This window comes from Ovis canadensis, chromosome 3 (genome assembly GCF_042477335.2).
Source record: "Ovis canadensis isolate MfBH-ARS-UI-01 breed Bighorn chromosome 3, ARS-UI_OviCan_v2, whole genome shotgun sequence".
Lineage (NCBI taxonomy): Eukaryota > Metazoa > Chordata > Mammalia > Artiodactyla > Bovidae > Ovis > Ovis canadensis.
Window position 1 is genome coordinate 163545562 of NC_091247.1, and position 24074 is coordinate 163569635.

Genomic DNA, 24074 nt, shown 5'->3' on the forward strand with positions numbered 1-24074 from the left:
CCCATGAAAAATTTTGGTGGCCTGAACTGCAGTATTGCAGCAGGGATGTGTGCATAAGTAAGAGATATTCAGAAAGCAGTATTGACAGAATGTGGTCATTGACTGGATAGGGGTAGGGGTAGAATGAGAGGAAAGGCAGGGGTCTTTACAGGCTTCCAAATGTTGACCTGCTTTCTCCTTCCTTTTTCAGTTTGACAGCCTGGTGACTTTGTGGGTGTTTCTGTTTCCATATGTCTGGTAATCAGTTTGACCAGTTGTCAGTTCTGTCATGCCATGTGGTTGGTGAACAATGATAGGGAAAATACAGTGGGTCATTGACCTTGTAGCAGAGGCCATTTGCTACGGGAAAGCTATTATCAAGAATTATGCTAAGCAGCTCTTCTTGTCAGATGAAGTTTGCTAAACTGTTCATTCTGTTATAGGATATGCAGTACAATATGGTTGTAGGGATTGGATGTAGGAGAGGAGGCAGGATGGTGGCAAAAATGTGAGAAAAGAAGAATCTCATAACAAAGCTAACAGTAAGAGTGCCAAAACACCACAAAGGTAATAGAATGGAAGAGTTTAAATGGGAATGCAATGGGCACTTGAGATTGAACACCCCTAAACCAGATTGTTTTTCTAAGATACTTCCTGAGGACATTAGTATACTGTATTACACTCTGAAGAAAGGTTTCTAGACAATGCTGTGCTCTCAGATATGCCTCTTGTTTCAAAAAATCTAATTGCACCCAGAGTTTTGTAAATCTACTTGCCCCCTTTGTTTTTCACTAATACTGTATTAACATTCTGTGAAAGTGATGCCTTGCAGAACACACAGATTTGGGAAATGGAGGTCTAACAAAGTTACGGCCGTAGTAATGGTTAAAACCTATTGAGCGTTAATTATCTTGTATGCGTAGTGGTAAATTCTTTCCATGAACTAACTCCTTTAGTTTTTGTACCAACAACTATGAGATAGATATTATTCTCATTTTGGTTGCAAAAATACTTAGTTAAGTAATTTATAAAGTCATATAGACAGTAGGCGAGAAGCCAGATTTTAAACCAAGCCATCTAATCCAAGGGTCAACACTTATTCCTTTGTACATTATCTAAACACGTCACAAGACCAAGGTCCATGGAGTACTTGCAGCTGTTGGGCCCACTGAAATTCCCTTCAATCATCTCATGAATGAATGGCCTACTCATGTACTCCAGGAACAACAAAACATCCAAGTGACTGAACACTTTCCAGGCTCATAGTCACTGATCCCTTATACATGCCAGCCATGGGGCCAGGCTTTTCACATACATACTCCATATGGCAGAAGAAAAAGTTGAGGCAGGAGATCCAGAAACTCACACAAGATTGCTCAATTAGAAGCCAAGAGAGCCGGACTCAAATCCAAACAGTCTGACTCGGGAGTAAGTCTGGAGTCTGTATTCTTAGTCATACAGTGCTGCCCCCTCAACATCTGAATCAGTGTGAACAATCTCTCCAGGCCAAGAAGTGTAACTGTGTGTCTGTATTAAATATGTATAAAATATCAATTTATTTTTAATCCGTTTATTGGTATGAGTGACTCCTCTTCAAAATTATACAGTCATCATTGCTACCACTGAGTCATACTTTTGGAGCCAGAATATTTTGGAAGTGAAGGTGTGAGCAAAAAGATAACATGGAGGACTCAGGAGGAGGAATCAGGCTAGGTGAGGAAGCAATATCACAAACTTGCATTGGAACTAAGACAAGAATGCAGGTCAGATAAGAATGGAGTTCAGTCCATTCAGGATCGAATCTGAGGAGGTACAGTGTGATGGAAGTATATTTTATCTCCCTCATGAATAAAATGTGGATGGATTATGTTTTATGTTTTGCTTACCCCTTAGCAATATAATAGTTAATGTAAAGATTTTAGGTTAAGGCAATTTGCTGTTTGAGTTTTTACTGTTTCATTAAACACAAATTTAATGTAGTTTTTGTCCTCCATCATCTATAAAATGGGATAGACATACCAGCATCCCCAGTTTGTCCTGAAGAACAGTTGAAATAATGTTGTATTCAGTGCTACAGAAAGTAGGTGCTAAACTTTTGTTTTGGGTAGCTATTTTATTATAACATTGCTTTGTTTTCCTGTTTTGTAGTCTCAACTTGCAAATGTTAACTTGCTATTTTTCATTCTGCTATTTCATTTTTCTCCTAGTCATAAAGTACAGCATGGTAGATTCCAACAATATTAAGACATCTGTGTTTCAGCAGTAGTGATGCTGTACAGTAAACTGACTTTTAAAAAGCACATTAGAAATAGTAGATTTGAAGTGACTTTATTCTGTGCAGGAATTCATCAAATACATTTTATCTCAACTGTTTACCCTGACCATTTGACTTGGCTTTGAAGAAGGATTTTTTAAAAGTAAAACAAATCACTTACTTAAAAGATTATTCAAACAACTGTGCCTTGAAATTTTTGAAAAAGTTGAATCTATATTTATATGGAGAGAAAAATAGTAATGTTTTCTGGTTGATTTCAGCTGTCATTAAGTGAAACAAGATTGATAGAGGTAGGGCCTCTCTTATCCCTTGTATTGTATCAAAGTACTGTGTTTGGAAAACTTTAATCTTTTTTCTGTTCATAATTTATATAGAGAGAATAGTATTTTAATATAAGAAATGCAAATTTAGGTATTGATGTCATACTGCTACTTCTAAGTCACTTCAGTCGTGTCCGACTCTGTGCGATCCCATGGACTGCAGCCTTCCAGGTTCCTCAGTCCATGGGATTCTCCAGGCAAGAGTACTGGAGTGGGGTGCCATTGCCTTCTCCTTAAGATGTCATAGGAACTTGTAAATGTACCATGATTATAGTGGAAAAACAGTGGGTTCACATACTTAAGATTTTAATTATTATTATTATTTTTTGCAGGATGAGTAAGAGATACTTACAGAAAGCAACAAAAGGAAAACTGCTAATAATAATATTTATTGTAACCTTGTGGGGGAAAGTTGTATCTAGTGCAAACCATCATAAAGGTAAGCTCTTCTCATTTCTTCCTCGCTGTCTATGGAAGGAAACTCTCTTTAATACAGACTGTTGTGTTCTGCCTTTACTGGTGAGTTACATTTACTAAATATGGGTCTGCCCATTGCAGTTCTTTTCAAGTGAAGATGCAGAGAGACTTATTCCTACTATGGCTTTGATAGGGAATGAATGAGTATTAAAATGTTTCCAAGATTATGGTCACTTCTGCAAATAATATTCAGAGTACAGAATCAAAAATCTGCTTTATTTGTACCATTTCCATTTTAAAAATGTTGAGTTGACAGGCAAAAGATGAGTTTCAATGTGTAATTATCCACTAATGAAAGCATCTTTAATGATACTTATCTTAATAATATGTATACATGTGAATTTCCTTTCAGTACTTTTTGTATGTCATGTTTCTTCATGCCAGAGTATATCTTTGGCCACTATTTGGGTTTTACCACTAGTATGATATTAAGCAGGCTCAATCCTGCCATGAAAAAGGGGGAGGGAGGATATTTGTCTTATATATGTGTGTTAAGCTTGATAGCTCAAAATTATGCCTCTTCCTGTTCTCTTTCCTCAGCATGAGACTCAGCATAGTGAAAAATACTGTTTCCCAAATGAATTAAAATGGGCTATTTCTGGACTGTTCCTACCATAATTAAGTATTCATAACCTGAAAAGTCAATTTAGATTTTTCTGTGAAATATGATTTTAAAATCTAGTTCTTTTTCCTCTGTAAAGTCCATAGATTAGCAACTTACTTTCTTATTTTTGATTAGAGTTAGGACTGCCTTGAATTTTGTTAACACTTAAAATAGTTCAGTTCAGTTCAGTTCAGTCTCTCAGTCATGTCTGACTCTTTGTGACCCCATGAATTGCAGTATGCCAGGCCTCCCTGTCCATCACCATCCCCTGGAGTTCACTCACTCATGTCCGTTGAGTCAGTGATGCCATCCAGCCATCTCATCCTCTGTCATCCCCTTTTCCTCCTGCCCCCAATCCCTCCCAGCATCAGAGTCTTTTCCAATGAGTCAACTTTTTGCATGACGTGGCTAAAGTACTGGAGTTTCAGCTTTAGGATCATTCCTTCCAAGGAACACCCAGGACTGATCTCCTTTAGAATGGACTGGTTGGATCTCCTTGCAGTCCAAGGGATTTTCAAGAGTTTTCTCCAACACCACAGTTCAAAAGCATCAATTCTTCAGCACTCAGCTTTCTTCACAGTCCAACTCTCACATCCATACATGACCACTGGAAAAACCATAGCCATGACTAGACAGACCTTTGTTGGCAAAGTAATGTCTCTGCTTTTCAATATGCTATCTAGGTTGGTCATAACTTTTCTTCCAAGAAGTCAGCATCTTTTAATTTGATGGCTGCAATCACCATCTGCAGTGATTTTAGAGCCGAGAAAAATAAAGTCTGACACTGTTTCCACTGTTTCCCCATCTATTTCCCATGAAGTGATGGGACGAGATGTCATGATTTTCGTTTTCTGAATGTTGAGCTTTAAGCCAACTTTTGCACTCTCCTCTTTCACTTTCATCAAGAGGCATTTTAGTTCCTCTTCACTTTCTGCCATAAGGGTGGTATCATCTGCATATCTGGGGTGATTGATATTTCTCCCAGCAATCTTGATTCCAGCTTGTGCTTCCTCCAGCCCAGCCTTTCTCATGATGTGCTCTGCATAGAAGTTAAATAAGCAGGGTGACAATATACAGGCTTGACATACTCCTTTTCCCATTTGGAACCAGTCTGTTGTTCCATGTCCAGTTCTAACTGTTGCTTCCTGACCTGCATATAGGTTTCTCAAGAGGCAGCTCAGGTGGTCAGGTATTCCCATCTCTTGAAGAATTTTCCACAGTTTATTGTGATCCACACAGTCAAAGGCTTTGGCATAGTCAATAAAGCAGAAAGAGATGTTTTTCTGGAACTCTCTTGCTTTTTCCATGATCCAGTGGATGTTGGCAGTTTGATCCTCTGCCAGGCCTCCCTGTCCATCACCATCTCCCGGAGTTCACTCACTTCATGTCCGTTGAGTTGGTGATGCTATCCAACCATCTCATCCTCTGTCATCCCCTTCTCCTGCCTTCAATCTTTCCCAGCATCAGGGTCTTTTCTAATGAGTCAGCTCTTCTCATCAGGTGGCCAAAGTATTGGAGCTTCAGCTTCAGCATCAGTCCTTCCAATGAATATTCAGGATTGATTTCCTTCAGGATTGAATGGTTTGATCTCCTTGCAGTCCTAGGGACTCTCAAGAGCCTTCTCTAGCACTATAGTTCAAAAGTATCGATTCTTTGGCGCTCAGCCTTCTTTATGGTCCAACTGTCACATTCATACATGACTACTGAAAAAACCATAGCTTTGACTAGATGGACCTTTTTGTGGCCAAGTAATGTCTCTGCTTTTTAATATGCTGTATAAGTTGGTTATAGTTTTTCTTCCAAGGAGCAAGCATCCTTTAATTTCATGGTTGCAGTCACCATCTGCAGTGATGTTGGAGCCCAAGAAAATAAAGTCTGTCACTGTTTCCATTGTTTCCCCATCTATTTGCCATGAAGTGATGGGACCAGATGCCATGATCTTAGGTTTTTGAATGTTGAGTTTTAAGCCAGCTCTTTCATGCTCCTCTTGCACATTCATCAGAGATTCTTTAGTTCTTCTTCACTTTCTGCCATGAGGGTGTTTTCATTTGCATCTCTGAGGTTATTGATATGTTCTCCCTGCAATCTTGATTCCATCTTGTGCTTCATCCCAGCCTGGTATTTTGCATAATGTACTCTGCATGTAAGTTAAATAACAGGGTGACAATATACAACCTTGACGTACTCCTTTTCCAATTTTGATCCAGTCCTTTGTTCCGTGTCTATTTATAACTACAGCCTTCAGTATTCACCTTTTAAAAAGGGGCTAACTACTGGGGCCGGGCCCCCTGATTTGGACTTCACTAGAGAAGACAGCACTTTTCCAGTGGTCATGTATGGATGTGAGAGTCGGACTGTGAAGTACGCTGAGCGCCAAAGAATTGATGCTTTTGAACTGTGGTGTTGGAGAAGACTCTTGAGAGTCCCTTTGACTGCAAGGAGATCCAACCAGTCCATCCTAAAGGATGGGTGTTCATTGGAAAGATTGATGCTAAAGCTGAAACTCCAATACTTTGGCCACCTGATGTGAAGAGCTGACTCATTGGAAAAGACTGATGCTAGGAGGGGTTGGGGGCAGGAGGAGAAGGGGACGACAGAGGATGAGATGGCTGGATGGCATCACCAACTCGATGGACCTGAGTTTGAGTGAACTCCGGAAGATGGTGATGGACAGGGAGGCCTGGAGTGCTGTGATTCATGGGGTTGCAGAGTCAGACACAACTGAGAGACTGATCTGAACTGAACAGAGAAGACACATCATCCATATGGTCCCCATGGATGGTCATCCCAGTGCAGCTTCTCAGTCTATAAAAACAGAATTGAGAGAAATGGGAGAGATTCATAGTAATTGTCAGTCCAGCAAAACAAGGGTTCATGATAAGGATGTTTTCTCATCTCCAAAGCCACGTTGTGCGGTCTCTAAGAGAATCAATCAAAAGGACTGCTCCATAGTGAATACTGCATACAATTTTTAGAGCTGCTTTTAAGAACTTACATGTTTTGCTATGTTCTGTGCTAACCTCAAAACAAAGATCTTTTCTTACTTTTTGCCAAAAAAAAAAAAAATGTTTCTTGAACATATGAGATTGTACATTGACTCAGAAAACCTACTCAAAGTGCCAAACCCAGTACAGTGTAGAAATGACTTTTGGGTTGTTTTGCTGATCCATTTCCACCCTACAAAGAATATTTTGGAGGGAGAATTTAGGAAAAATTTCTCTTCCTCTTTCCCCTTTTCCTTTCTTTCTTCCTTTTATATTTTCTATGCAAATGTTCCTTTTGTTTAAACTATTTTACATCTAATAAGTATAATTAACATATTATTTGACATGTACATAATATTTTAATTAATGTACATACAGCAATACTTGAACCATGAACTTCCAGATGTTCAAACTGGTTTTAGAAAAGGCAGAAGAACCAGAGATCAAATTGCCAACATCTGCTGGATCATGGAAAAAGCAAGAGAGTTCCAGAAAAACATCTATTTCTGCCTTATTGACTATGCCAAAGCCTTTGACTGTGTGGATCACAATAAACTGTGGAAAATTCTTCAAGAGATGGGAATACCTGACCACCTGACCTGCCTCTGGAGAAACCTGTATGCAGATCAGGAAGCAACAGTTAGAACTGGACATGAAACAACAGACTGATTCAAAATGGGGAAAGGAGTACGTCAAGGCTGTATATTGTCACCCTGCTTATTTAACTTCTATGCAGAGTACATCATGAGAAAGGCTGGGCTGGAGGAAGCACAAGCTGAAATCAAGATTGCTGGGAGAAATATCAATAACCTCAGATAAGTAGATGACACCACCCTTATGGCAGAAAGTGAAGAGGAACTAAAATGCCTCTTGATGAAAGTGAAAGGGAAGAGTGCAAAAGTTGGCTTAAAGCTCAACATTCAGAAAACGATCATGGCATCTGGTTCCATCACTTCATGGGAAACAGATGGGGAAACAGTGGAAACAGTGTCAGATTTTATTTTTTTGGGCTCCAAAATCACTGCAGATGGTGATTGCAGCCATGAAATTAAAAGACATTTACTCCTTGGAAGGAAAGTTATGGCCAACCTAGACAGCATATTCAAAAGCAGAGCCATTATTTTGCCAACAAAGGTAGTCTAGTCAAGGCTACGGTTTTTCCAATGGTCATGTATGGATGCGAGAGTTGGACTGTGAAGAAAGCTGAGTGCTGAAGAATTGAGGCTTTTGAACTGTGGTGATGGAGAAGACTCTTGAGAGTCTCTTGGACTGCAAGGAGATCCAACCAGTCCATCCTAAAGGAGATCAGTCCTGGGTGTTCATTGGAAGGACTGATGTTGAAGCTGAAACTCCAATACTTTGGCCGCCTGATTCAAAGAGCTGACTCATTTGAAAATACCCTGATGCTGGGAAAGATTGAGGGCAGGAGGAGAAGGGGATGACAGAGGATGAGATGGTTGGATGGCATCACCGACTCGATGGACCTGGGTTTGGGTGGACTCCGGGAGTTGGTGATGGACAGGGAGGCCTAGTGTGCTTCGGTTCATGGGGTTGCAAAGAGCTGGACATGACTCATCAACTGAACTGAATATTTAGGACTTATTCTTAAAAGAACACAAGTGTTCACCACCCTATTGAGACATGTAACATTTCTAATTCTCTTGAACATGTGTCTTCCACTCTAATTTCATTTGTTTGCCTCCTTACCCAAGCTAATCCCTATTCTAAATTTTGTGTTTATAATTCCCTTGCTTTTATTTATAATTTTACTATGTATTTGTGTATATCCACATGACATGCTGCTGACTTTTGTTATTGATTTACATAATAGTATTATACTGTGTTTTTATAATTTGCTATTTTGCCAAACAGTATATTTGTGACATTCGTTATATTTGATGGTAAATACCTGTGGTTAATATTATTATTATTATTTAATGTTGCTCTGTTTTTTCTTTGGCTTCCCAGGTAGCTCAGCTGATAAAGAATCCTCCTGCATTGCAGGAGATCCCAGTTTTATTCCTAGGTTGGGAAGTTCCCCTGGAAAAGGGATAGGCTACCCACTCCAGTATTCTTGGGCATCCCTAGTGGCTCGTTGGTAAAGCATCTGACTGCAATACAAGAGACCTGAGTTTGATCCCTGAGTTGGGAAGATCCCCTGGAGGAGGGCATGGCAGCCCATCCCAGTGTTCTTACTGGGATAATCCCCATGGATAGAGGAACCTGGTGGTTACAGTCCATACATGAATGTTTTGTGTTCTTGTCATTATGAACTAACTTTCTATGAATATTCTTGTATTCCTTTTCTGTTGCACATGTGCAAGAGTGTCTCAAGGGCACATTCCAATGAGTAAAATTCTAGGTCATGGGGCATTGCACATCTTCAGTATTGCCAGATTCTGTTAGATGGGTTTTCAAAGTAGGTACTAAGAAAGTTTTTCAATTATTTCTTTTTATTGAGGTATAGTTAATTTATAATACTAGATTGGTTTCCGGTATATAACAGTGATTCAAAATTTTATGTATTATATTCCATTTAATGTTATTATAAAATGTTAGCTACTTTCCCTGTGCTATACACTATATCCTTATGGCTTATTTCATACATAATAGTTTGTGTCTCTTAATCCCCAACCCTTATTTTTCCCCTCCTCTTTTCCTCTCCCCACTATTAATCACAAATTTGTTCTCTATATCTAAGAGATTGTTTCTGGTTTACCATATTCATTTGTTTATTTTAATAACATACAGTGTTGTTTTTTTTTCTCCCTCTGACATATTTGACTAAGCACAATACCCTCCAGGTCTATCCATGTTGTTGCAAATGGCACAATTTCATCCTTTTTTATAGCTCAGTAGTATTCCATTGCGCATACGTACCGCATCTTCTTTATACATTCAGCTCTCTATGGATATTTAGGTTGCTTTCAAAACTTGCCCATTGTAAACAGTGCTGCAATGAACATTCAGAAGCATGTATCCTTTCAAATTATAGTTTTCTCTGGCTCTATTGGTAAAATACCCTGGAATAGAATGGCTACATCATATAATAGGTCTATTTTTCCATTTTTGGGAGAGATTCTATCCTGTTTTCCATAGTGGTATACCAATTTGCATTCCGCTTCTCAGCAACAGTGTACAAAGGTTGTTTTTTCTCCATATCCTTGTGAACATTTTTTATTTGTGATCATTTTTATGATAGCCATTTTGACAGGTATGAGGTGGTATCTCATTGTGGTTTCAATTTGCATATCCATGATGATTAGTGATGTTCATTTTTTGCCACTTGGCCATCTGTGTGTTTTCCTTCAGAAAAATGTCTATTCACTTATGCCCATTTTTTAATCTAATTGTATTTTTTTGAGTTGTATGAGCTGTTTATATATTTTAAATATTAACCCCTTATCTATCATATCATTTGCAAATGTTTTTGCCCATGGAGTAGGTTGTCTTTAGTTCTGTTGATGGCTTCCTTTGCTGTGCAAAAGCTTTTAGGTCTAATTAGATCCCATTTGTTTATTTTTGACTTTGCTTCCATTGCTCTTTAAGAGAGATTCAGAAATATATTGCTATGATTTATGTCAAAGATTATTCTGCCTATGTTTCCTTCTGTTTTATAGTTTCAGATCTTACATTTAGTCTTTGATCCATTTTGAGTTTATTTTTATGTATGGTGTGAGAAAAATTTCTAATTCTGTTCCTTTACTTGTAGCTGTCCAGTTTTCCCGCTGCTTATTGAAGAGACTATTTTCTCTCCGTTACATACGCTTGCCTCTTTTGTCATAGATTAGTGACCATAAGGTGCATGGGTTTATTTCTGGGCTGTTGATTCTGTTCTATTGATGCATGTCTGTTTTTGTGCCAGTACCATCCTAATTTGTTGGTTATAGTTTTATTGCATATTCTTAAATCAGGAAATGTGTCACCTCTAGTTCTGTCCTTTTTATTCAAGATTCCTTTGGCTATTCAGGATCTTTTGTGTTTCAATACAAATTTTAGAATTATTCATTCTAGTTGTATAAAAAAAAAATCAAAACACCCAGCAGCACACTCCTCTCTTGTCATCTAAGCTATATGCTCTTGAGATTCCCTCTAAGAGGGCTGCCTAGGTCCTTCTGTTGTGGCAGATTGATTGTACAGGCAGGCTGGCAGGTTTTGTTGGCTCCTGGCCCAGATGTTTATCAGACCCTGCCTTGCTAGTGGGGCCTGATCAGGAGGCAGCTGATTGCAGAACCCCAGGATGCCCTGAGGCTAATGCTAACTCACTGGTGGTTGGAGTCAGAGTCCAGAAGACTCTGGGACTGTCGTACCCCCATTCGTACTGGTGAATGAATTTGAATCCTGGAGTTAGTGCCAGCCTACTGGCAGGTAGTGAGATCAGTCCTAAAGTCTGGCTTCAGGTCCCAGGGATCCCAGAGCTGGTGTCAGATCATTGGTAGACAGGGGTCTGGTTCTTGACACAGTTGCATATGTGGTCCATGGTGTCCTGAAGCTTGTGTTGGCCTGCTAGTTACAGAGCTGGGTCCCCACTGGTCCCAGGGTAGGGTCTGGCCTGATGAGGTGGACGAGGTCCTCAGGCTGAAGAACTGTGGTTTTCTTACATCTGCTGTCTGCCCCATCATGGATTAGGCTGGTTTAGAGGCTTGTGCAGGCTTCCTGGTGCGAGCTGCTGGTGCTGGCCTACTGGTGGGTGGAGCTGGGTCTTGGCCTTCTGGTACTGTGGATTCTTCGGAAGTGCTGAGTTTAGAGGTGGCTGTGAACTCGGCAAGTTTTTCAGAAGTCTGTTTGCTGATGGGTGGGACTGTGTTCCCAACCAGTTAGTTGTTTGGCCTGAGGTTTCCAGCACTGGAACGATAGAGGATAAGATGGTTGGATGGCATCACTGACTCAATGAACATATGTTTGAGCAAGCTCCAGAAGTTGGTGATGGACAGGGAACTGGTGTGCTGCAGTTCATGGGGTCTCAAAGAGGGACATGACTGAGCGACTGAACTGAACTGAACTTGCAGCACAAGCTGTTGGTTGGGGCCAGGTCTTGGCATTAATGAGCCAGAGGGAGGATCCCATGATAGCAGCTGCAAGCAGCAGTGTCCATGTGGTAGAAAGCTCCCATATGTGGCTACTGTGAATGTCTATGTCCCCAGAGTGAATTGTAGCCAGTCCCTGGCTCTCTAGGCAACTCTGCTAGGTCTAGCTCAGGCTTCTATCAATACTACTCCTGTACTGGGTGCCAGAACATGTGGGAGTTTGTGTGGGTTCTTTAAGGGTGAAGTCTCTGTCTCCCACAGACTACATGGCTTTCATCATAGGTTAGGTTTAGGGCAAAGGAGGCCTGTTTGCTTATTTTCATTTTTTATTGTGAGATAATTAATAAGAAATCTATCTCTGATCCAGAGCACTTTGTGTGAGCATTCAAGGTAAAAGTAATACAGATGAATATTAAAAATCCAACAGCTCTATTCTAAGAGCCTTGTCAATATGAACATTTAATCCTTCTGACAATCTTTAAGGTAGGTACTATTAGTTTATCTATTATATAGATCAGAAACTGTGGCAAAGAAAAGTTAAATAATTTGACCCAAGTTGCCTAGCTAGTAACTGTTGGGAGAAGAAATCAGATCTCAGAAGTCTCATTCCATGTGACATGACAAATATCTGGTAGTGAATTTCTTTGTATTATTTGGGATTTAGTTGACTTCCTGAATCTGTGGATTGGTGTCTTTCCTGACCTTTGAAAGAATTTCAGATATTACGTCTTGAGATATTCCTTCTATATCTCTACTGAGCTAGAACTATGGTTATATGTATGGCAGCTTCCTCTCTCTGTTCTGCATGTATTTCAATCTATTTTACACCTTCAGGTCTTTCTGTGCTATATTCTGCAGTATTAATTCAAATCTTTTTTTTTTTCCTACCAAACTAATTATGTGTTCTCTTCCGTCTAATTTGCTCTTTCATTTATTTATTGAGTCTTAATTTCATCTATTACGTGTTACTAAAAACTCTTTTTTTCTTACAAATTGGCTTGGCTTTTGATATATTTTGTTCTTTATTTGCTTAGTTTATATTTCTTTTTATACATTATGTATCAAATGTCACACATATATAAAATTTGATGCTTCTGTTTTATGAAATTTTTGCAATTTCCTCCTCATGACTCTCACTCATAGTACTTTATTTTAGGGTTTTGTGATTTTAAAATTTTATGAGCTAATGTTTATTGGAATCATATTTGTGAGAGTTTTTAAGGCCTATATTTAGAATTCATTCTTCTTGAGTTGATTTGCATATGCCATGTGTCTTAGATAAGCTTCTCTAAAATCAGAGCCAAGTCAGGAATTCTCCTTTATGTGATTTATAGAAAGAATACTCTCAGGAGATGGAGAGCAAGTGCAGCAGGATAGAGTTGGAGACAAAAGTTGAGCACAAATAGGGTCTCAGCTAGAGAATAGCCTGGTCAAGTCCTTCAGGGGGCTCAAAAACATAAATTGCTCCACAGAGTTGATTCCCTCCTTGAGGTGAGATAAAGAGCCTCTTCTACATTTGTGTCCATTTGGCACTCTCTGTTGACATATTAGACATGGTAGGGAGTCACCCTCCTGGGGAAGTAGCTTCTCTTTAGCAGGTGGTAGAGCTCTAAATAAGGGAGGGGCTGTGAATTGTAATCTCCTACCATTCACAGCAAGTGTGGGTAAGGTGCACTGCTGATAAAAAGGATCTTGGTAATGAACGATAGCTACGTATCACTTCTTTTACCCCTCGGATCTGCTTGCTTCTTATTTAAACTTACTCTGTCCAAGCAAAGCTTATCAAAGATCCTGGTTGGTTACAATTTCCAAGAACACTTACTTGAGGAGGTATTGTGGGACCATCACTAATGCAGCTGATACTGAGGCCTTAGCTGATACTCATTATCTGCCCACTTCCTTAGCCTTTAGATTCCTATCTCCTTCCTATTCAGCTAGAAGGCTTACCTTGATGATTTACCTAGACCTCACAGCTAAGGGTTCTAAGCTCTGTGTTATCATGCTCTTAATTCTGGGGTTATTGTATTTGCAAACTTAAAAATTTGTGGTTGTAACTGGGCATTGGGGTTGCCGAGAAATACCTCAGTGGACCATATGAAAGCCTAACCTGTTTTCTTCTGTCCTGGTACATAGCAACTACCCTCTTCCTTGTGACCACTGAGGTCATTAACCTCATCACTATTTAACTCCCCTTTTTTTTTTCTTGCTCATCTATGGGGCTATTGTTTTTCAGTTCCCCAGTTGTGTCTGTCTCTTTGCAACCCCATGAACTGCAGCACACCAGGCCTCTCTGTTGCTCACCATCTCCCAGAGTTTGCCGACGTTCATGTCCATTGAATTGCTGATGCCATTCAGCCATCTCATCCTCTGTCACCCTCTTCTCCTTCAGCCTTCAATCTTTCCCAGCACCAGAGTTTTTTTCCAATGAATTAGCTGTTCACATTAGGTGACCAAAGTATTGGAGCTTCAGCATCAGTCCTTTCAATGAGTATTCAGGGTTGATTTCCTTCAGGATCTACTGGTTTGATCTCCTTGCAGTCCAGTGGACTCTCAAGAGTCCTATATGGTTCTGAGTAGGCAGCAACTGAAGCTGTATGTTTGGTAGGATTCTTATTGTTTCCTCTTGTACATACTTTCTTTTTCTGGGAACCAGGGTTGTTAGATTCAAAGAGTCTGTTGGTAGTGTTCACAGGAATATTTTAAGTGAATAATTCTGATGGAAAATATGTTTTACTCAATAGTTTTCGAGTACCCACAATAAGGACTGAGAATATAGCAGTACATATAAAAGGCAAAAATTTTGTACTTGCAGAGTTTTTGCCTTAGAGGTGGGAAGATGGAATAAAAAGGAAAATAGTTTTATAGTATAAATGCTATGGAAAAAAGAAAGGAAGAAAGAGGCATGAGAATTGTTCAAGAGGGATTGTAGTTTTAAATAAGGCCTTTGGGTAAGACCTAAAGTTTCCAGTGGAACTAGCCATGAAAATATATGAAGGAAGGATGTTTCAGGCAGAACAGTAAATAAGTATGAATGCTTTCAAATAGGAGCATGCCTGCAGAATGAGGAGTAGCAAGGCTGCTGTGCATAGAGCAGAGTAAGTAAGGAAGAGAGTGGTAAGAGACGAGATCATTACAGAACAGGTAAGTGTAGGAGATGAAACAACAAAATAAATAGCTCTTCTAAATACCAGTGCAATAGCACTGTGTTCTCAAGAGCAACAAATTGGAGAAGAGATTTACTCTGTTTTTTGAACACAATGTAGAAACACTATAGAAATCTAGAGCATTTGTATTTGAAAAATGAGATATCTAAAAATCAGAAAACGTCATTGCCTGCTTAAAAAGACTTCTGAGCTTTGGGCACTAAAAGTCCCTCACCCACAGACAAATCTCCACAGATATTCTGTCCTGAATTCTCACAGTTGTTTCAGGCTGGGCATTTTGGGAAGGGTGTAGTGATTAACTCAGAGCATTGTGACAGCCAATCAGAAAGTATAATCACTATTTCCCCTTGGAAGAAATTACATTAGGCATAGCTTCAGATCAGAGAGGAAATATTTCAGTTTAGGATGCCAAGTTCCCAATAGAAAAATAGTCATAACCTTAGAAGACTGTGTTCTTGCCTTTTCTTCCTTTACCCATCATATCCAAACTAAATCTAGATAGAATGAATCATCATTGAATGTTTGAGTTGGAAAGTGATCTGTATTCAGTGTGAGATATAGTCCCTTGGCCTGCAAGGAGATCCAGCCAGTCCATTCTAAAGGAAATCAGTCCTGAGTGTTCACTGGAAGGACTGATGCTGAAGCTGAAACTCTAATACTTTGGCCCCCTCATGCCAAGAGTTGACTCATTGGAAAAGACTCTGATGCTGGGAGGAATTTGGGGCAGGAGGAGAAGGGGATGACAAAGGATGAGATGGCTGGATGGCATCACCGACTCAATGGATGTGAGTCAGAGTGAACTCCGGGAGTTGGTGATGGACAGGGAGGCCTGGTGTGCTGTGATTCATGGGGTCGCAGAGTCAGACACGATTGAACGACTGAACTGAATGGGTACACAGATGAGAGTTAAACACACATACATGTTTTTAAAGTTCATTTGATTATATGTTATCCTTCAGTGTCATATTCAGTTCAGATCAGGTCAGTTCAGTCGCTCAGTCGTGTCTGACTCTTTGTGACCCCATGAATCGCAGCACGCCAGGCCTCCCTGTTCATTGCCATCTCCCGAGTTCACCTAGACTCACGTCCATTGAGTCCGTGATGCCATCCAGCCATCTCATCCTCTGTCGTCCCCTTCTCCTCCTGCCCCCAATCCCTCCCAGCATCAGATTCTTTTCCAATGAGTCAACTCTTCGCATGAGGTGGCCAAAGTACTGGAGTTTCAGCTTTAGCATCATTCCTTCCAAAGAAATCCCAGGGCTGATCTCCTTCAGAACAGACTGGTTGGATCTCCTTGCAGTCCAAGGGACTCTCAAGGGTTTTCTCCAACACCACACTTCAAAAGCATCAATTCTTTGGTGCTCAGCTTTCTTTACAGTTCAACTCTCACATCCATACATGACCACTGGAAAAACCATAGCCTTGACTAGACAGACCTTTGTTGGCGAAGTAATGTCTCTGCTTTTCAATATGCTATCTAGGTTGGTCATAACTTTTCTTCCAAGAAGTAAGCATCTTTTAATTTCATGGCTGCAGTCACCATCTGCAGTTATTTTGGAGCCCAGAAAAATAAAGTCTGACACTGTTTCCACTGTTTCCCCATCTACTTCCCATGAAGTGATGAGACTAGATACCATGATTTTCGTTTTCTGAATGTTGAGCTTTAAGCCAGCTTTGTCACTCTCCTCTTTCACTTTCATCAAGAGGCTTTTTAGTTCCTCTTCACTTTCTGCCATAAGGGTAGTGTCATCTGCATATCTGAGGTGATTGATATTTTCTCCCGGCAGTCTTGATTCCAGCTTGTGCTTCTTCCAGCCCAGCATTTCGCATGATGTACTCTGCATATAAGTTAAATAAGCAGGGTGACAATATACAGCCTTGACATACTCCTTTTCCTATTTGGAACCAGTCTCTTGTTCCATGTCCAGTTCTAACTGTTGCTTCCTGACCTGCATACAGATTTCTCAAGAGGCAGGTTAGGTGGTCTGGTATTCCCATCTCTTGAAGAATTTTCCACAGTTTATTATGATCCACACAGTCAAAGGCTTTGGCGTAGTCAATAAAGTAGAAATAGATGTTTTTCTGGAACTCTCTTGCTTTTTTCATGGTCCAGCGGTGGTAGTTTGGTCTCTGGTTCCTCTGCCTTTTCTAAAACCAGCTTGAACATCTGTCATATTAGGTGTCATGTTAGGTAATTACCAATATGAGTTGGAACTTTTGATTAAATGAAATTTTTTCATAGAAAAGTTAAACTGTAATTTTCAGCCTAAAGCCTACATGAGAGAGCAGCCATTTAGTTTTTTCCTTTTGGTAGTTCTTGATTTATTTGTTGGTTCATTTGATAGTTTATTCATATCTCCAACCAGTTACCCAGTAAACAATATATATATATATATATATATATATATATATATATTCATTAAAAAATTCTGTTTTAATTCCAAAACAATAAATATTTACTAATGACAGTACTTTGGCCACCTGACACTAAGAGCTGACTCATTGGAAGAGACCCTGATTGGGAAAGGTTGAAGGCAAGAGGAGGAGGGGGCAACAGAGGACAAGATTGTTGGATAGCATCACTGCCTCAATAGACATGAGTTTGATCAAGCTCTGGGAGATAGTGAAGGACAGGGAAGCCTGGCATGCTGTAGTCCATGTGGTTACAAAGAGTTGGACACAACTGAGTGACTGAACAACAATAATTGATATTTAAAAAGCATAGGTAAGCAAGAGAGGCAGAAATAAAAGTCATTCATGATTTCATGTTTCAAAATAACCACTGTTACCCTCTCAAAAACAGTATAAAATTTTGTGACCTCCTTTTCTCACTTTAAAATATACAAAATACATATTGAGTATTTGTTAAGTGTTGGGTTTTAGGTCAGGTTCTGGAGGTTAATAAGTGACCAGGACAAGCTTGGTTCATGCTCTGTGGAACTTACAAAATAGTAGGTGTGAAAAACGTTAATTTGATAATTGAGAAAATAGATATTTAATATAAATTGCATTAAAGTATTTAGAGATATTCAGGATAGTAGTATATAATGTACAAAATGGGTGGAAGGCAATCAGGAAAGTCTTTTCTAGGGAAGAGGCATTTGAATTTAGGTCTAAATGGAGGGTAGGAGCTGGCATCCAGGCAGGATCAGTAGCCTGTGCAAAGGTGCTAAAACACGAAGGAAGATAATACTTTGGAGCAAAAATAAGATTGCTGTGTCTCAAGGGCATAAAGCAAGGAGGATGGTGTGTGCAGTTAAACAGGGGATGTGGCTGGAGCAGATCCTTTGGGGTCATATTCAGTTAAAATTGTTTGATCTAATTTAGCAAGGATGTTACTATGTCCTCTTGTGCTGGTTTGCAGTTGACTATGATGTATACCAAAATTTAAGAACCTTGATTTATAATTCATAGTGTTTCAAGGGCCTTGTTTATGAGAACAATTAGATTAAAGGCCTAAGAGAAAGAAAAATGGCCATAACATCAACTGACTCTACTTTCGACTTTTAACAATACATTTTATTATTTATTTTATTGAATTTTCAAAGTAATGCATGTTTATTTGAGAAGCTTTGGTAAGAAAGAAAAATATCAAGAAGAGAAATCAAATTACCCATAATTCGTGCACATAGAATTAATTAGATGGCATGTGGGCATATTTTCATCTGATTTAATTTATGAATGCATTAAACATATTTGAGAGCATTCTGCTCATTCATTTGTTATTTATTTGTACATTTATTGACATGGACTAGGTGTGAGACTATGCGGTTCTGGGCTGGTGATGGTGTTATTGTTTAGTCACCGAGTCATGCCCAACTCTTTTGTGACCCTGGTCTTGGTGATTCTGATTTAAATGATGCAGATAAAGTTGCTGTTTTCCTGGAGTTTACCCTTTTATATCCTGAGTTTTCTCCTCTTTTTAATATTAAGATATCTCATGTATACAGAATAATGCACAAAACACATATGTACACTCAAAATAACAATTATAAAGATAGCAATTGTGTAAAATACCAACCAGGACAGTAAATAAAATATTACCAGCCCCCCAAAGTTCCTTATCCCTCTTACTGATTACAACACTTTGCCCACAGAGGTACCCCTCCTTGTCTTCTTATGCCTAACTATAGAGGATTATTTTGTCTGTTTTTTAATTTTGTTAATTGGGATCCTATGTTAGGTATTTTTAAAAGTGTTATTTGCTTCTTCCCTCAACATTTTTTTTCTTGAGATTCATCCACATTGTGACATAGGAGTCCACTGTGTGAGAAGAATGTGATGCATTTATCTTTTACTGTGGTGGGCATATGGGTTTTTCCAGTCATTGGCTGTTATTGCCAATGATACTGTGGGCATTATTGTACGTGCACTTTGGTTCACAGGTTCACAATTTGCCCCAAGTATATTTTTTCTGAATAAAACTCTATGGGCTATATATGATAAGTATGTATTGAAACTTATCTTTTTCCCCACTTAGTAGTATAATTAGCAATAAATGCTAAATTATAAGACAGTTGCTTCTTGGTAGGAAAGCTGTGACAAACTTAGACACTGTTAAAAAGCAAAGACATCACTTTTGCCAACAAAGATCCATATAGTCAAGGCTATGTTCTTTCCAGTAGTAATGTATGGATGTGAGAGCTAGACAATAAAGAAAGCAGAGCACCAAAGAATTGATGCTTTCAAATTTGTGGTGCTGGAGAAGACTCTTGAGAGTCTCTTGGAAAGCAAGGAGATCCACCCAGTCAATCTTAAAAAATATATATATATATATATATATATATATATATTTTAATTGGAGGCTAATTAATTTACAATATTGTAGTGGTTTTTGCCATACATTGACATGAATCAGCCATGGCTGTACATGTGTCCCCCATCCTGAGCCTTCCTCCCCATCCCATCCCTCAGGGTCCTCCCAGTGCACCGGCCGTGAGCACCCTGTCTCATGCACTGAACCTGGACTGGCGATCTATCTCACAAATGGTAATATACATGTTTCAATGCTGTTCTCTCAAATCATCCCACATTCACCTTCTCCCACAGAGTCCAAAAGTCTGTTCTTTATATGTTTCTCTTTTGCTGTCTCGCATATAGGGTCATTGTTACCATCTTTCTAAATTCCATATATATGCGTTAATATACTGTATTGGTGTTTTCCTTTCTGACTTATTTCACTCTGGATAATAGGCTCCAGTTTCATCTACTTCATTAGAATGGATTCAAATGCATCTATTGAGATAATCATATGATTTTTATCTTTCAATTTGTTAGTGTGGTGTATCACATTGATTGATTTGTGAATATTGAAGAATCCATGCATCCCTGGGGTAAAGCCCACTTGGTCATGATGTATGGTCTTTTCAATGTATTGTTGGATTCTGTTGGCTAGAATTTTGTTCAGGATTTTTGGATCTGTGTTCATCAGTGATATTGGCCTGTGGTTTTCTTGTTTTGTGGCATCTTTGGTTTTGTTATTAAGGTGATGGTGGCCTCATAGAATGAGTTTGGCAGTTTACCTTCCTCTGCAATTTTCTGAAAGAGTTTGAGTGGGATAGATGTTAGTTCATTTCTTAATTTTTGATAGAATTTACTGTGAAACCATCTCAAACCAGTCAGTCTTAAAGGAAATAAACCCTGAATACTCTTTGGAAGGACTGATGCTAAAGCTGTATTACTTTGACCACCTAATGCACACAGCTGACTCATTAGAAAAGACCCTAATGCTGGGAAAGATTGAAGGCAGAAGAAGGAGATGGTGATGGAGGATGAGATAGTTGAATGGCATTACTGACTCAATGGACATGAACTTGGGCAAACTCTGGGAGATGGAGAGAGACATGGAAGCCTGGTGTGCTGCAGTCCGTAAGAGTAGCAAAGAGTCAGACACAACTCGGCGACTGAACGTGACTGAACAGCAACAAAACAGCAACAAATGATGTGTATTTACTTATATATCTAAAGTGAAAGTGGAAGTTGCTCAGTCATGTCCGACCCTTTGCAACCCCATGGACTACAGTCCATGGACTTCTCCAGGCCAGGATACTGGAGTGGGTAGCCTTTCCCTTCTTCAGGGGATCTTCCCAACCCAGGGACAGAACCCAGGTCTCCCACATTGCATGCAAATTCTTTACCAGCTGAGCCACAAGGGAAACCCAAGAATATTGGAGTGGGTAGCCTATCCTGTCTCCAGGGGATCTTCCCAACCCAGGAATCAAACCAGGGTCTCCTGTTTGCAGGCAGATTCTTTACCAACTGAGCTATCTGTGAAGCCCTTATATATTTAAATATATATCTAGATATATTTTTTATATATCTAAAACTATCCATAAAACATTTTTTAATTGGGACATGAAAAAACATTGTAATAATGTACCCTAAATTACATAAAAAATCTTTGTTGTTAGATTTCTTTGAGACTGTTTTGTTTGTTAATACTAATATAAAAACATTTGTGAGAATTTTTATTTATATTTGATATTAATATTAATTCAGTTCAGTCACTCAGTCACGTCTAACTCTTTGCAACCCCATGAATTGCAGCACGCCAGGCCTCCCTGTCCATCACCAACTCCTGGAGTTAACTCAAACTCACATCCATTGAGTTGGTGATGCCATCCAGCCATCTCATCCTCTGTCATCCCCTTTTCCTCCTGCCCCCAGTCTCTCCCAGCACCCGAGTCTTTTGCAATGAGTCAACTCTTCGCATCAAGTGCCAAAGTACTGGAGTTTCAGCTTTAGCATCATTCCTTCTAAAGAACACCCAGGACTGATCTCCTTCAGAATGGACTGGTTGGATATCCTTGCAGTCCATGGGACTCTTCTCCAACACCACAGTTCAAAAGCATCAATTCTTTGGTCCTCAGCTTTCTTCACAGTCCAACTCTCACATCCATACGTGACCACAGGAAAAACCATAGCCTTGACTAGACGGACCTTTGTTGGCAAAGTAATGTCTGTGCTTTTGAATATGCTGTCTAGGTGGTCATAACTTTCCTTCCAAGGGGTAAGCGTCTTTTTTTCATGGCTGCAATCACCATCTGCAGTAATTTTGGAGCCCAGAAAAATAAAGTCTGCCACTGTTTCCACTGTTTCCCCATCTATTTCCCATGAAGTGATGGGACGAGATGCCATGATTTTCGTTTTCTGAATGTTGAGCTTTAAGCCAACTTTGTCACTCTCCTCTTTCACTTTCATCAAGAGGCTTTTTAGTTCCTCTTCACTTTCTGCCATAAGGGTGGTGTCATCTGCATATCTGAGGTGACTGATATTTCTCCCGGCAATCTTGATTCCAGCTTATGTTTCTTCCAGCCCAGCATTTCTCATGATGTACTCTGCATATAAGTTAAATAAGCAGGGTGACAATATATAGCCTTGACGTACTCCTTTAGTTATCGATTAAATAAATTTTATTAATGCATTTTGTTCATTTTAAACTTATTTACATAGCTAACACAAGTGAGAACTTTTGAGGTGAAAATGGATAAAATGATTAGTTTTGTGTCATTCACCATTCACTCGGTAAAAAGGAAATTCAGTAAGTGGTTTAAAATAAGGAACTGATTACCACAGCATTGAAAGTGTTGGAGAATGAGACAGGGAATTGTGATGTTACTATCCAGATATTGGTTAACTATAGAAAGCTATAACGGCCCATAGGGATGGGAGAGCAAAAAGGAAAATGGAGTACCCAGTGAAGTGAAAGTCTCTCAGTAGTGTCCGGTCCCTGTGACCCCATGGGCTATACAACCATACAGTCCATGGAATTCTCCAGGCCAAAATATTAGAGTGGGTAGCTCTTCCCTTCTCTACCCCAGACCAGAATACTGGAGTGGGTAGCTGTTGCCTTCTCCAGGGGATTTTCCCAACCCAGGGATTGAACCCAGGTCTTCCACACTGCAGGCAGGTTCTTTACCAGTTGAGCCACAGGGAAGCCCAGAGTTACCCAGAGCTCCAACTTATAGTGTTTGCTGTTGAGGCTGCTGAAGCACTGCTGGTGCTTTGGGCATCATTTCCATTGCTGCTAAGCCAGAAGCCTGAAACCAATTCTCTCACGAGATTCCAAGAGCCCACGGGCCTCCAGCACTGCTAGAGTCTCAGCAAATGCTGCTGAAGTCAACAGACATTCACGCAATCTCCCTTAGCATTTTGAAGCCAGAAGCAGGAGAAAAAGATTGGACTCCCTCTTTCTTATGGGCACCTTCCTTCAAGAAGCAGACTTCAGGACAGAATTCAATGTGCATGATTGTTTATTGTGGGAAATACTTTTGAAGTATAAAGAGGGAGGGAGCAAGAGTACATGGGGTGAGTCTTCAGACCAGGAGGAAGGCTTGACACCTATGAAAGAAGAGAAAGAAGGAAGGAGGCTTGATTAGGAAGAACCCTAAACTTTAGCACAGTTTTGAAAATGTCTTGGCCAGGCCAATTCTGAGTCCTGGAGCAAAGGCTGCCCATTGGAGAGAGTCCCATAAAGGGCTGTTGTGTCACTGCCTGCTTGCTGCCCAAATGAAGTGTGGTCTTGACAGGATCCTACCATAGATCCGCAGGTGGAGTTACTGGAGGCCATCATTCAACTATGTTCTTTGCAGTGGGTACCTTTGAGGGAGAACTAAGCATCCATCTTTGTGGCTGCCACACTACCATTTGCAGAATGTAACCAGAAGCCAGCTGGCAAGAAAGTCAGAGGAATCTAGTATTTAAGTTTTCAACCTACTTCAGTACAGACAGGAATATAGAAAGATATATGTTGAAAGAAAATGACAGGTAGCTGCTGCAGGAATATTTATACATTTTGTCAAATTATCTTTTATTCCTTCACAGAGGTATATAAGACTTTGCTTCTCACCAGTCTGAAAATATTGGCTACAAATCAATATCTTTGTTAAGGTAGAGGGTCCTGACATAGTCTCTTATTCATATTTTAATTTATATTTTTCAGTTAATGGATAGTTAACATTTGAATTATTTTCATTTTCTAATATTTGAGTTATTCATTGATTCCTTTGACAGTTTAATATTTCTTTCATTGATGTTTGAAAACCTTAGATAACATTTAAACCTTGGCCACATCCATTGTATATTTTCAGTTTACATGGTTTTCAGATTTAATGTTTATAGATTGTTTGTAGTTTTTCCGATGTCACTGTTAGAGAAAATTTGACAATGTATAAAATATAAAAAAGAAAATTTAAAACACCTACATACATATATAATTAATAACTTTCAAATATGATTCATATAA

General features: G+C 39.4%; 1 protein-coding gene across 1 annotated transcript in view; it reads left to right on the forward strand.

The window, feature by feature from the left end:
• TAFA2 (TAFA chemokine like family member 2) overlaps positions 1-24074 on the forward strand; it is a 565802-nt gene that overhangs the window by 385359 nt on the left and 156369 nt on the right. The window contains exon 2 of the mRNA XM_069584779.1: positions 2907-3013. Within this exon, the coding sequence (XP_069440880.1) occupies positions 2908-3013 (106 nt within the window). The 5' untranslated portion in view covers position 2907. The remainder of the gene's footprint in view (positions 1-2906; positions 3014-24074) is intronic.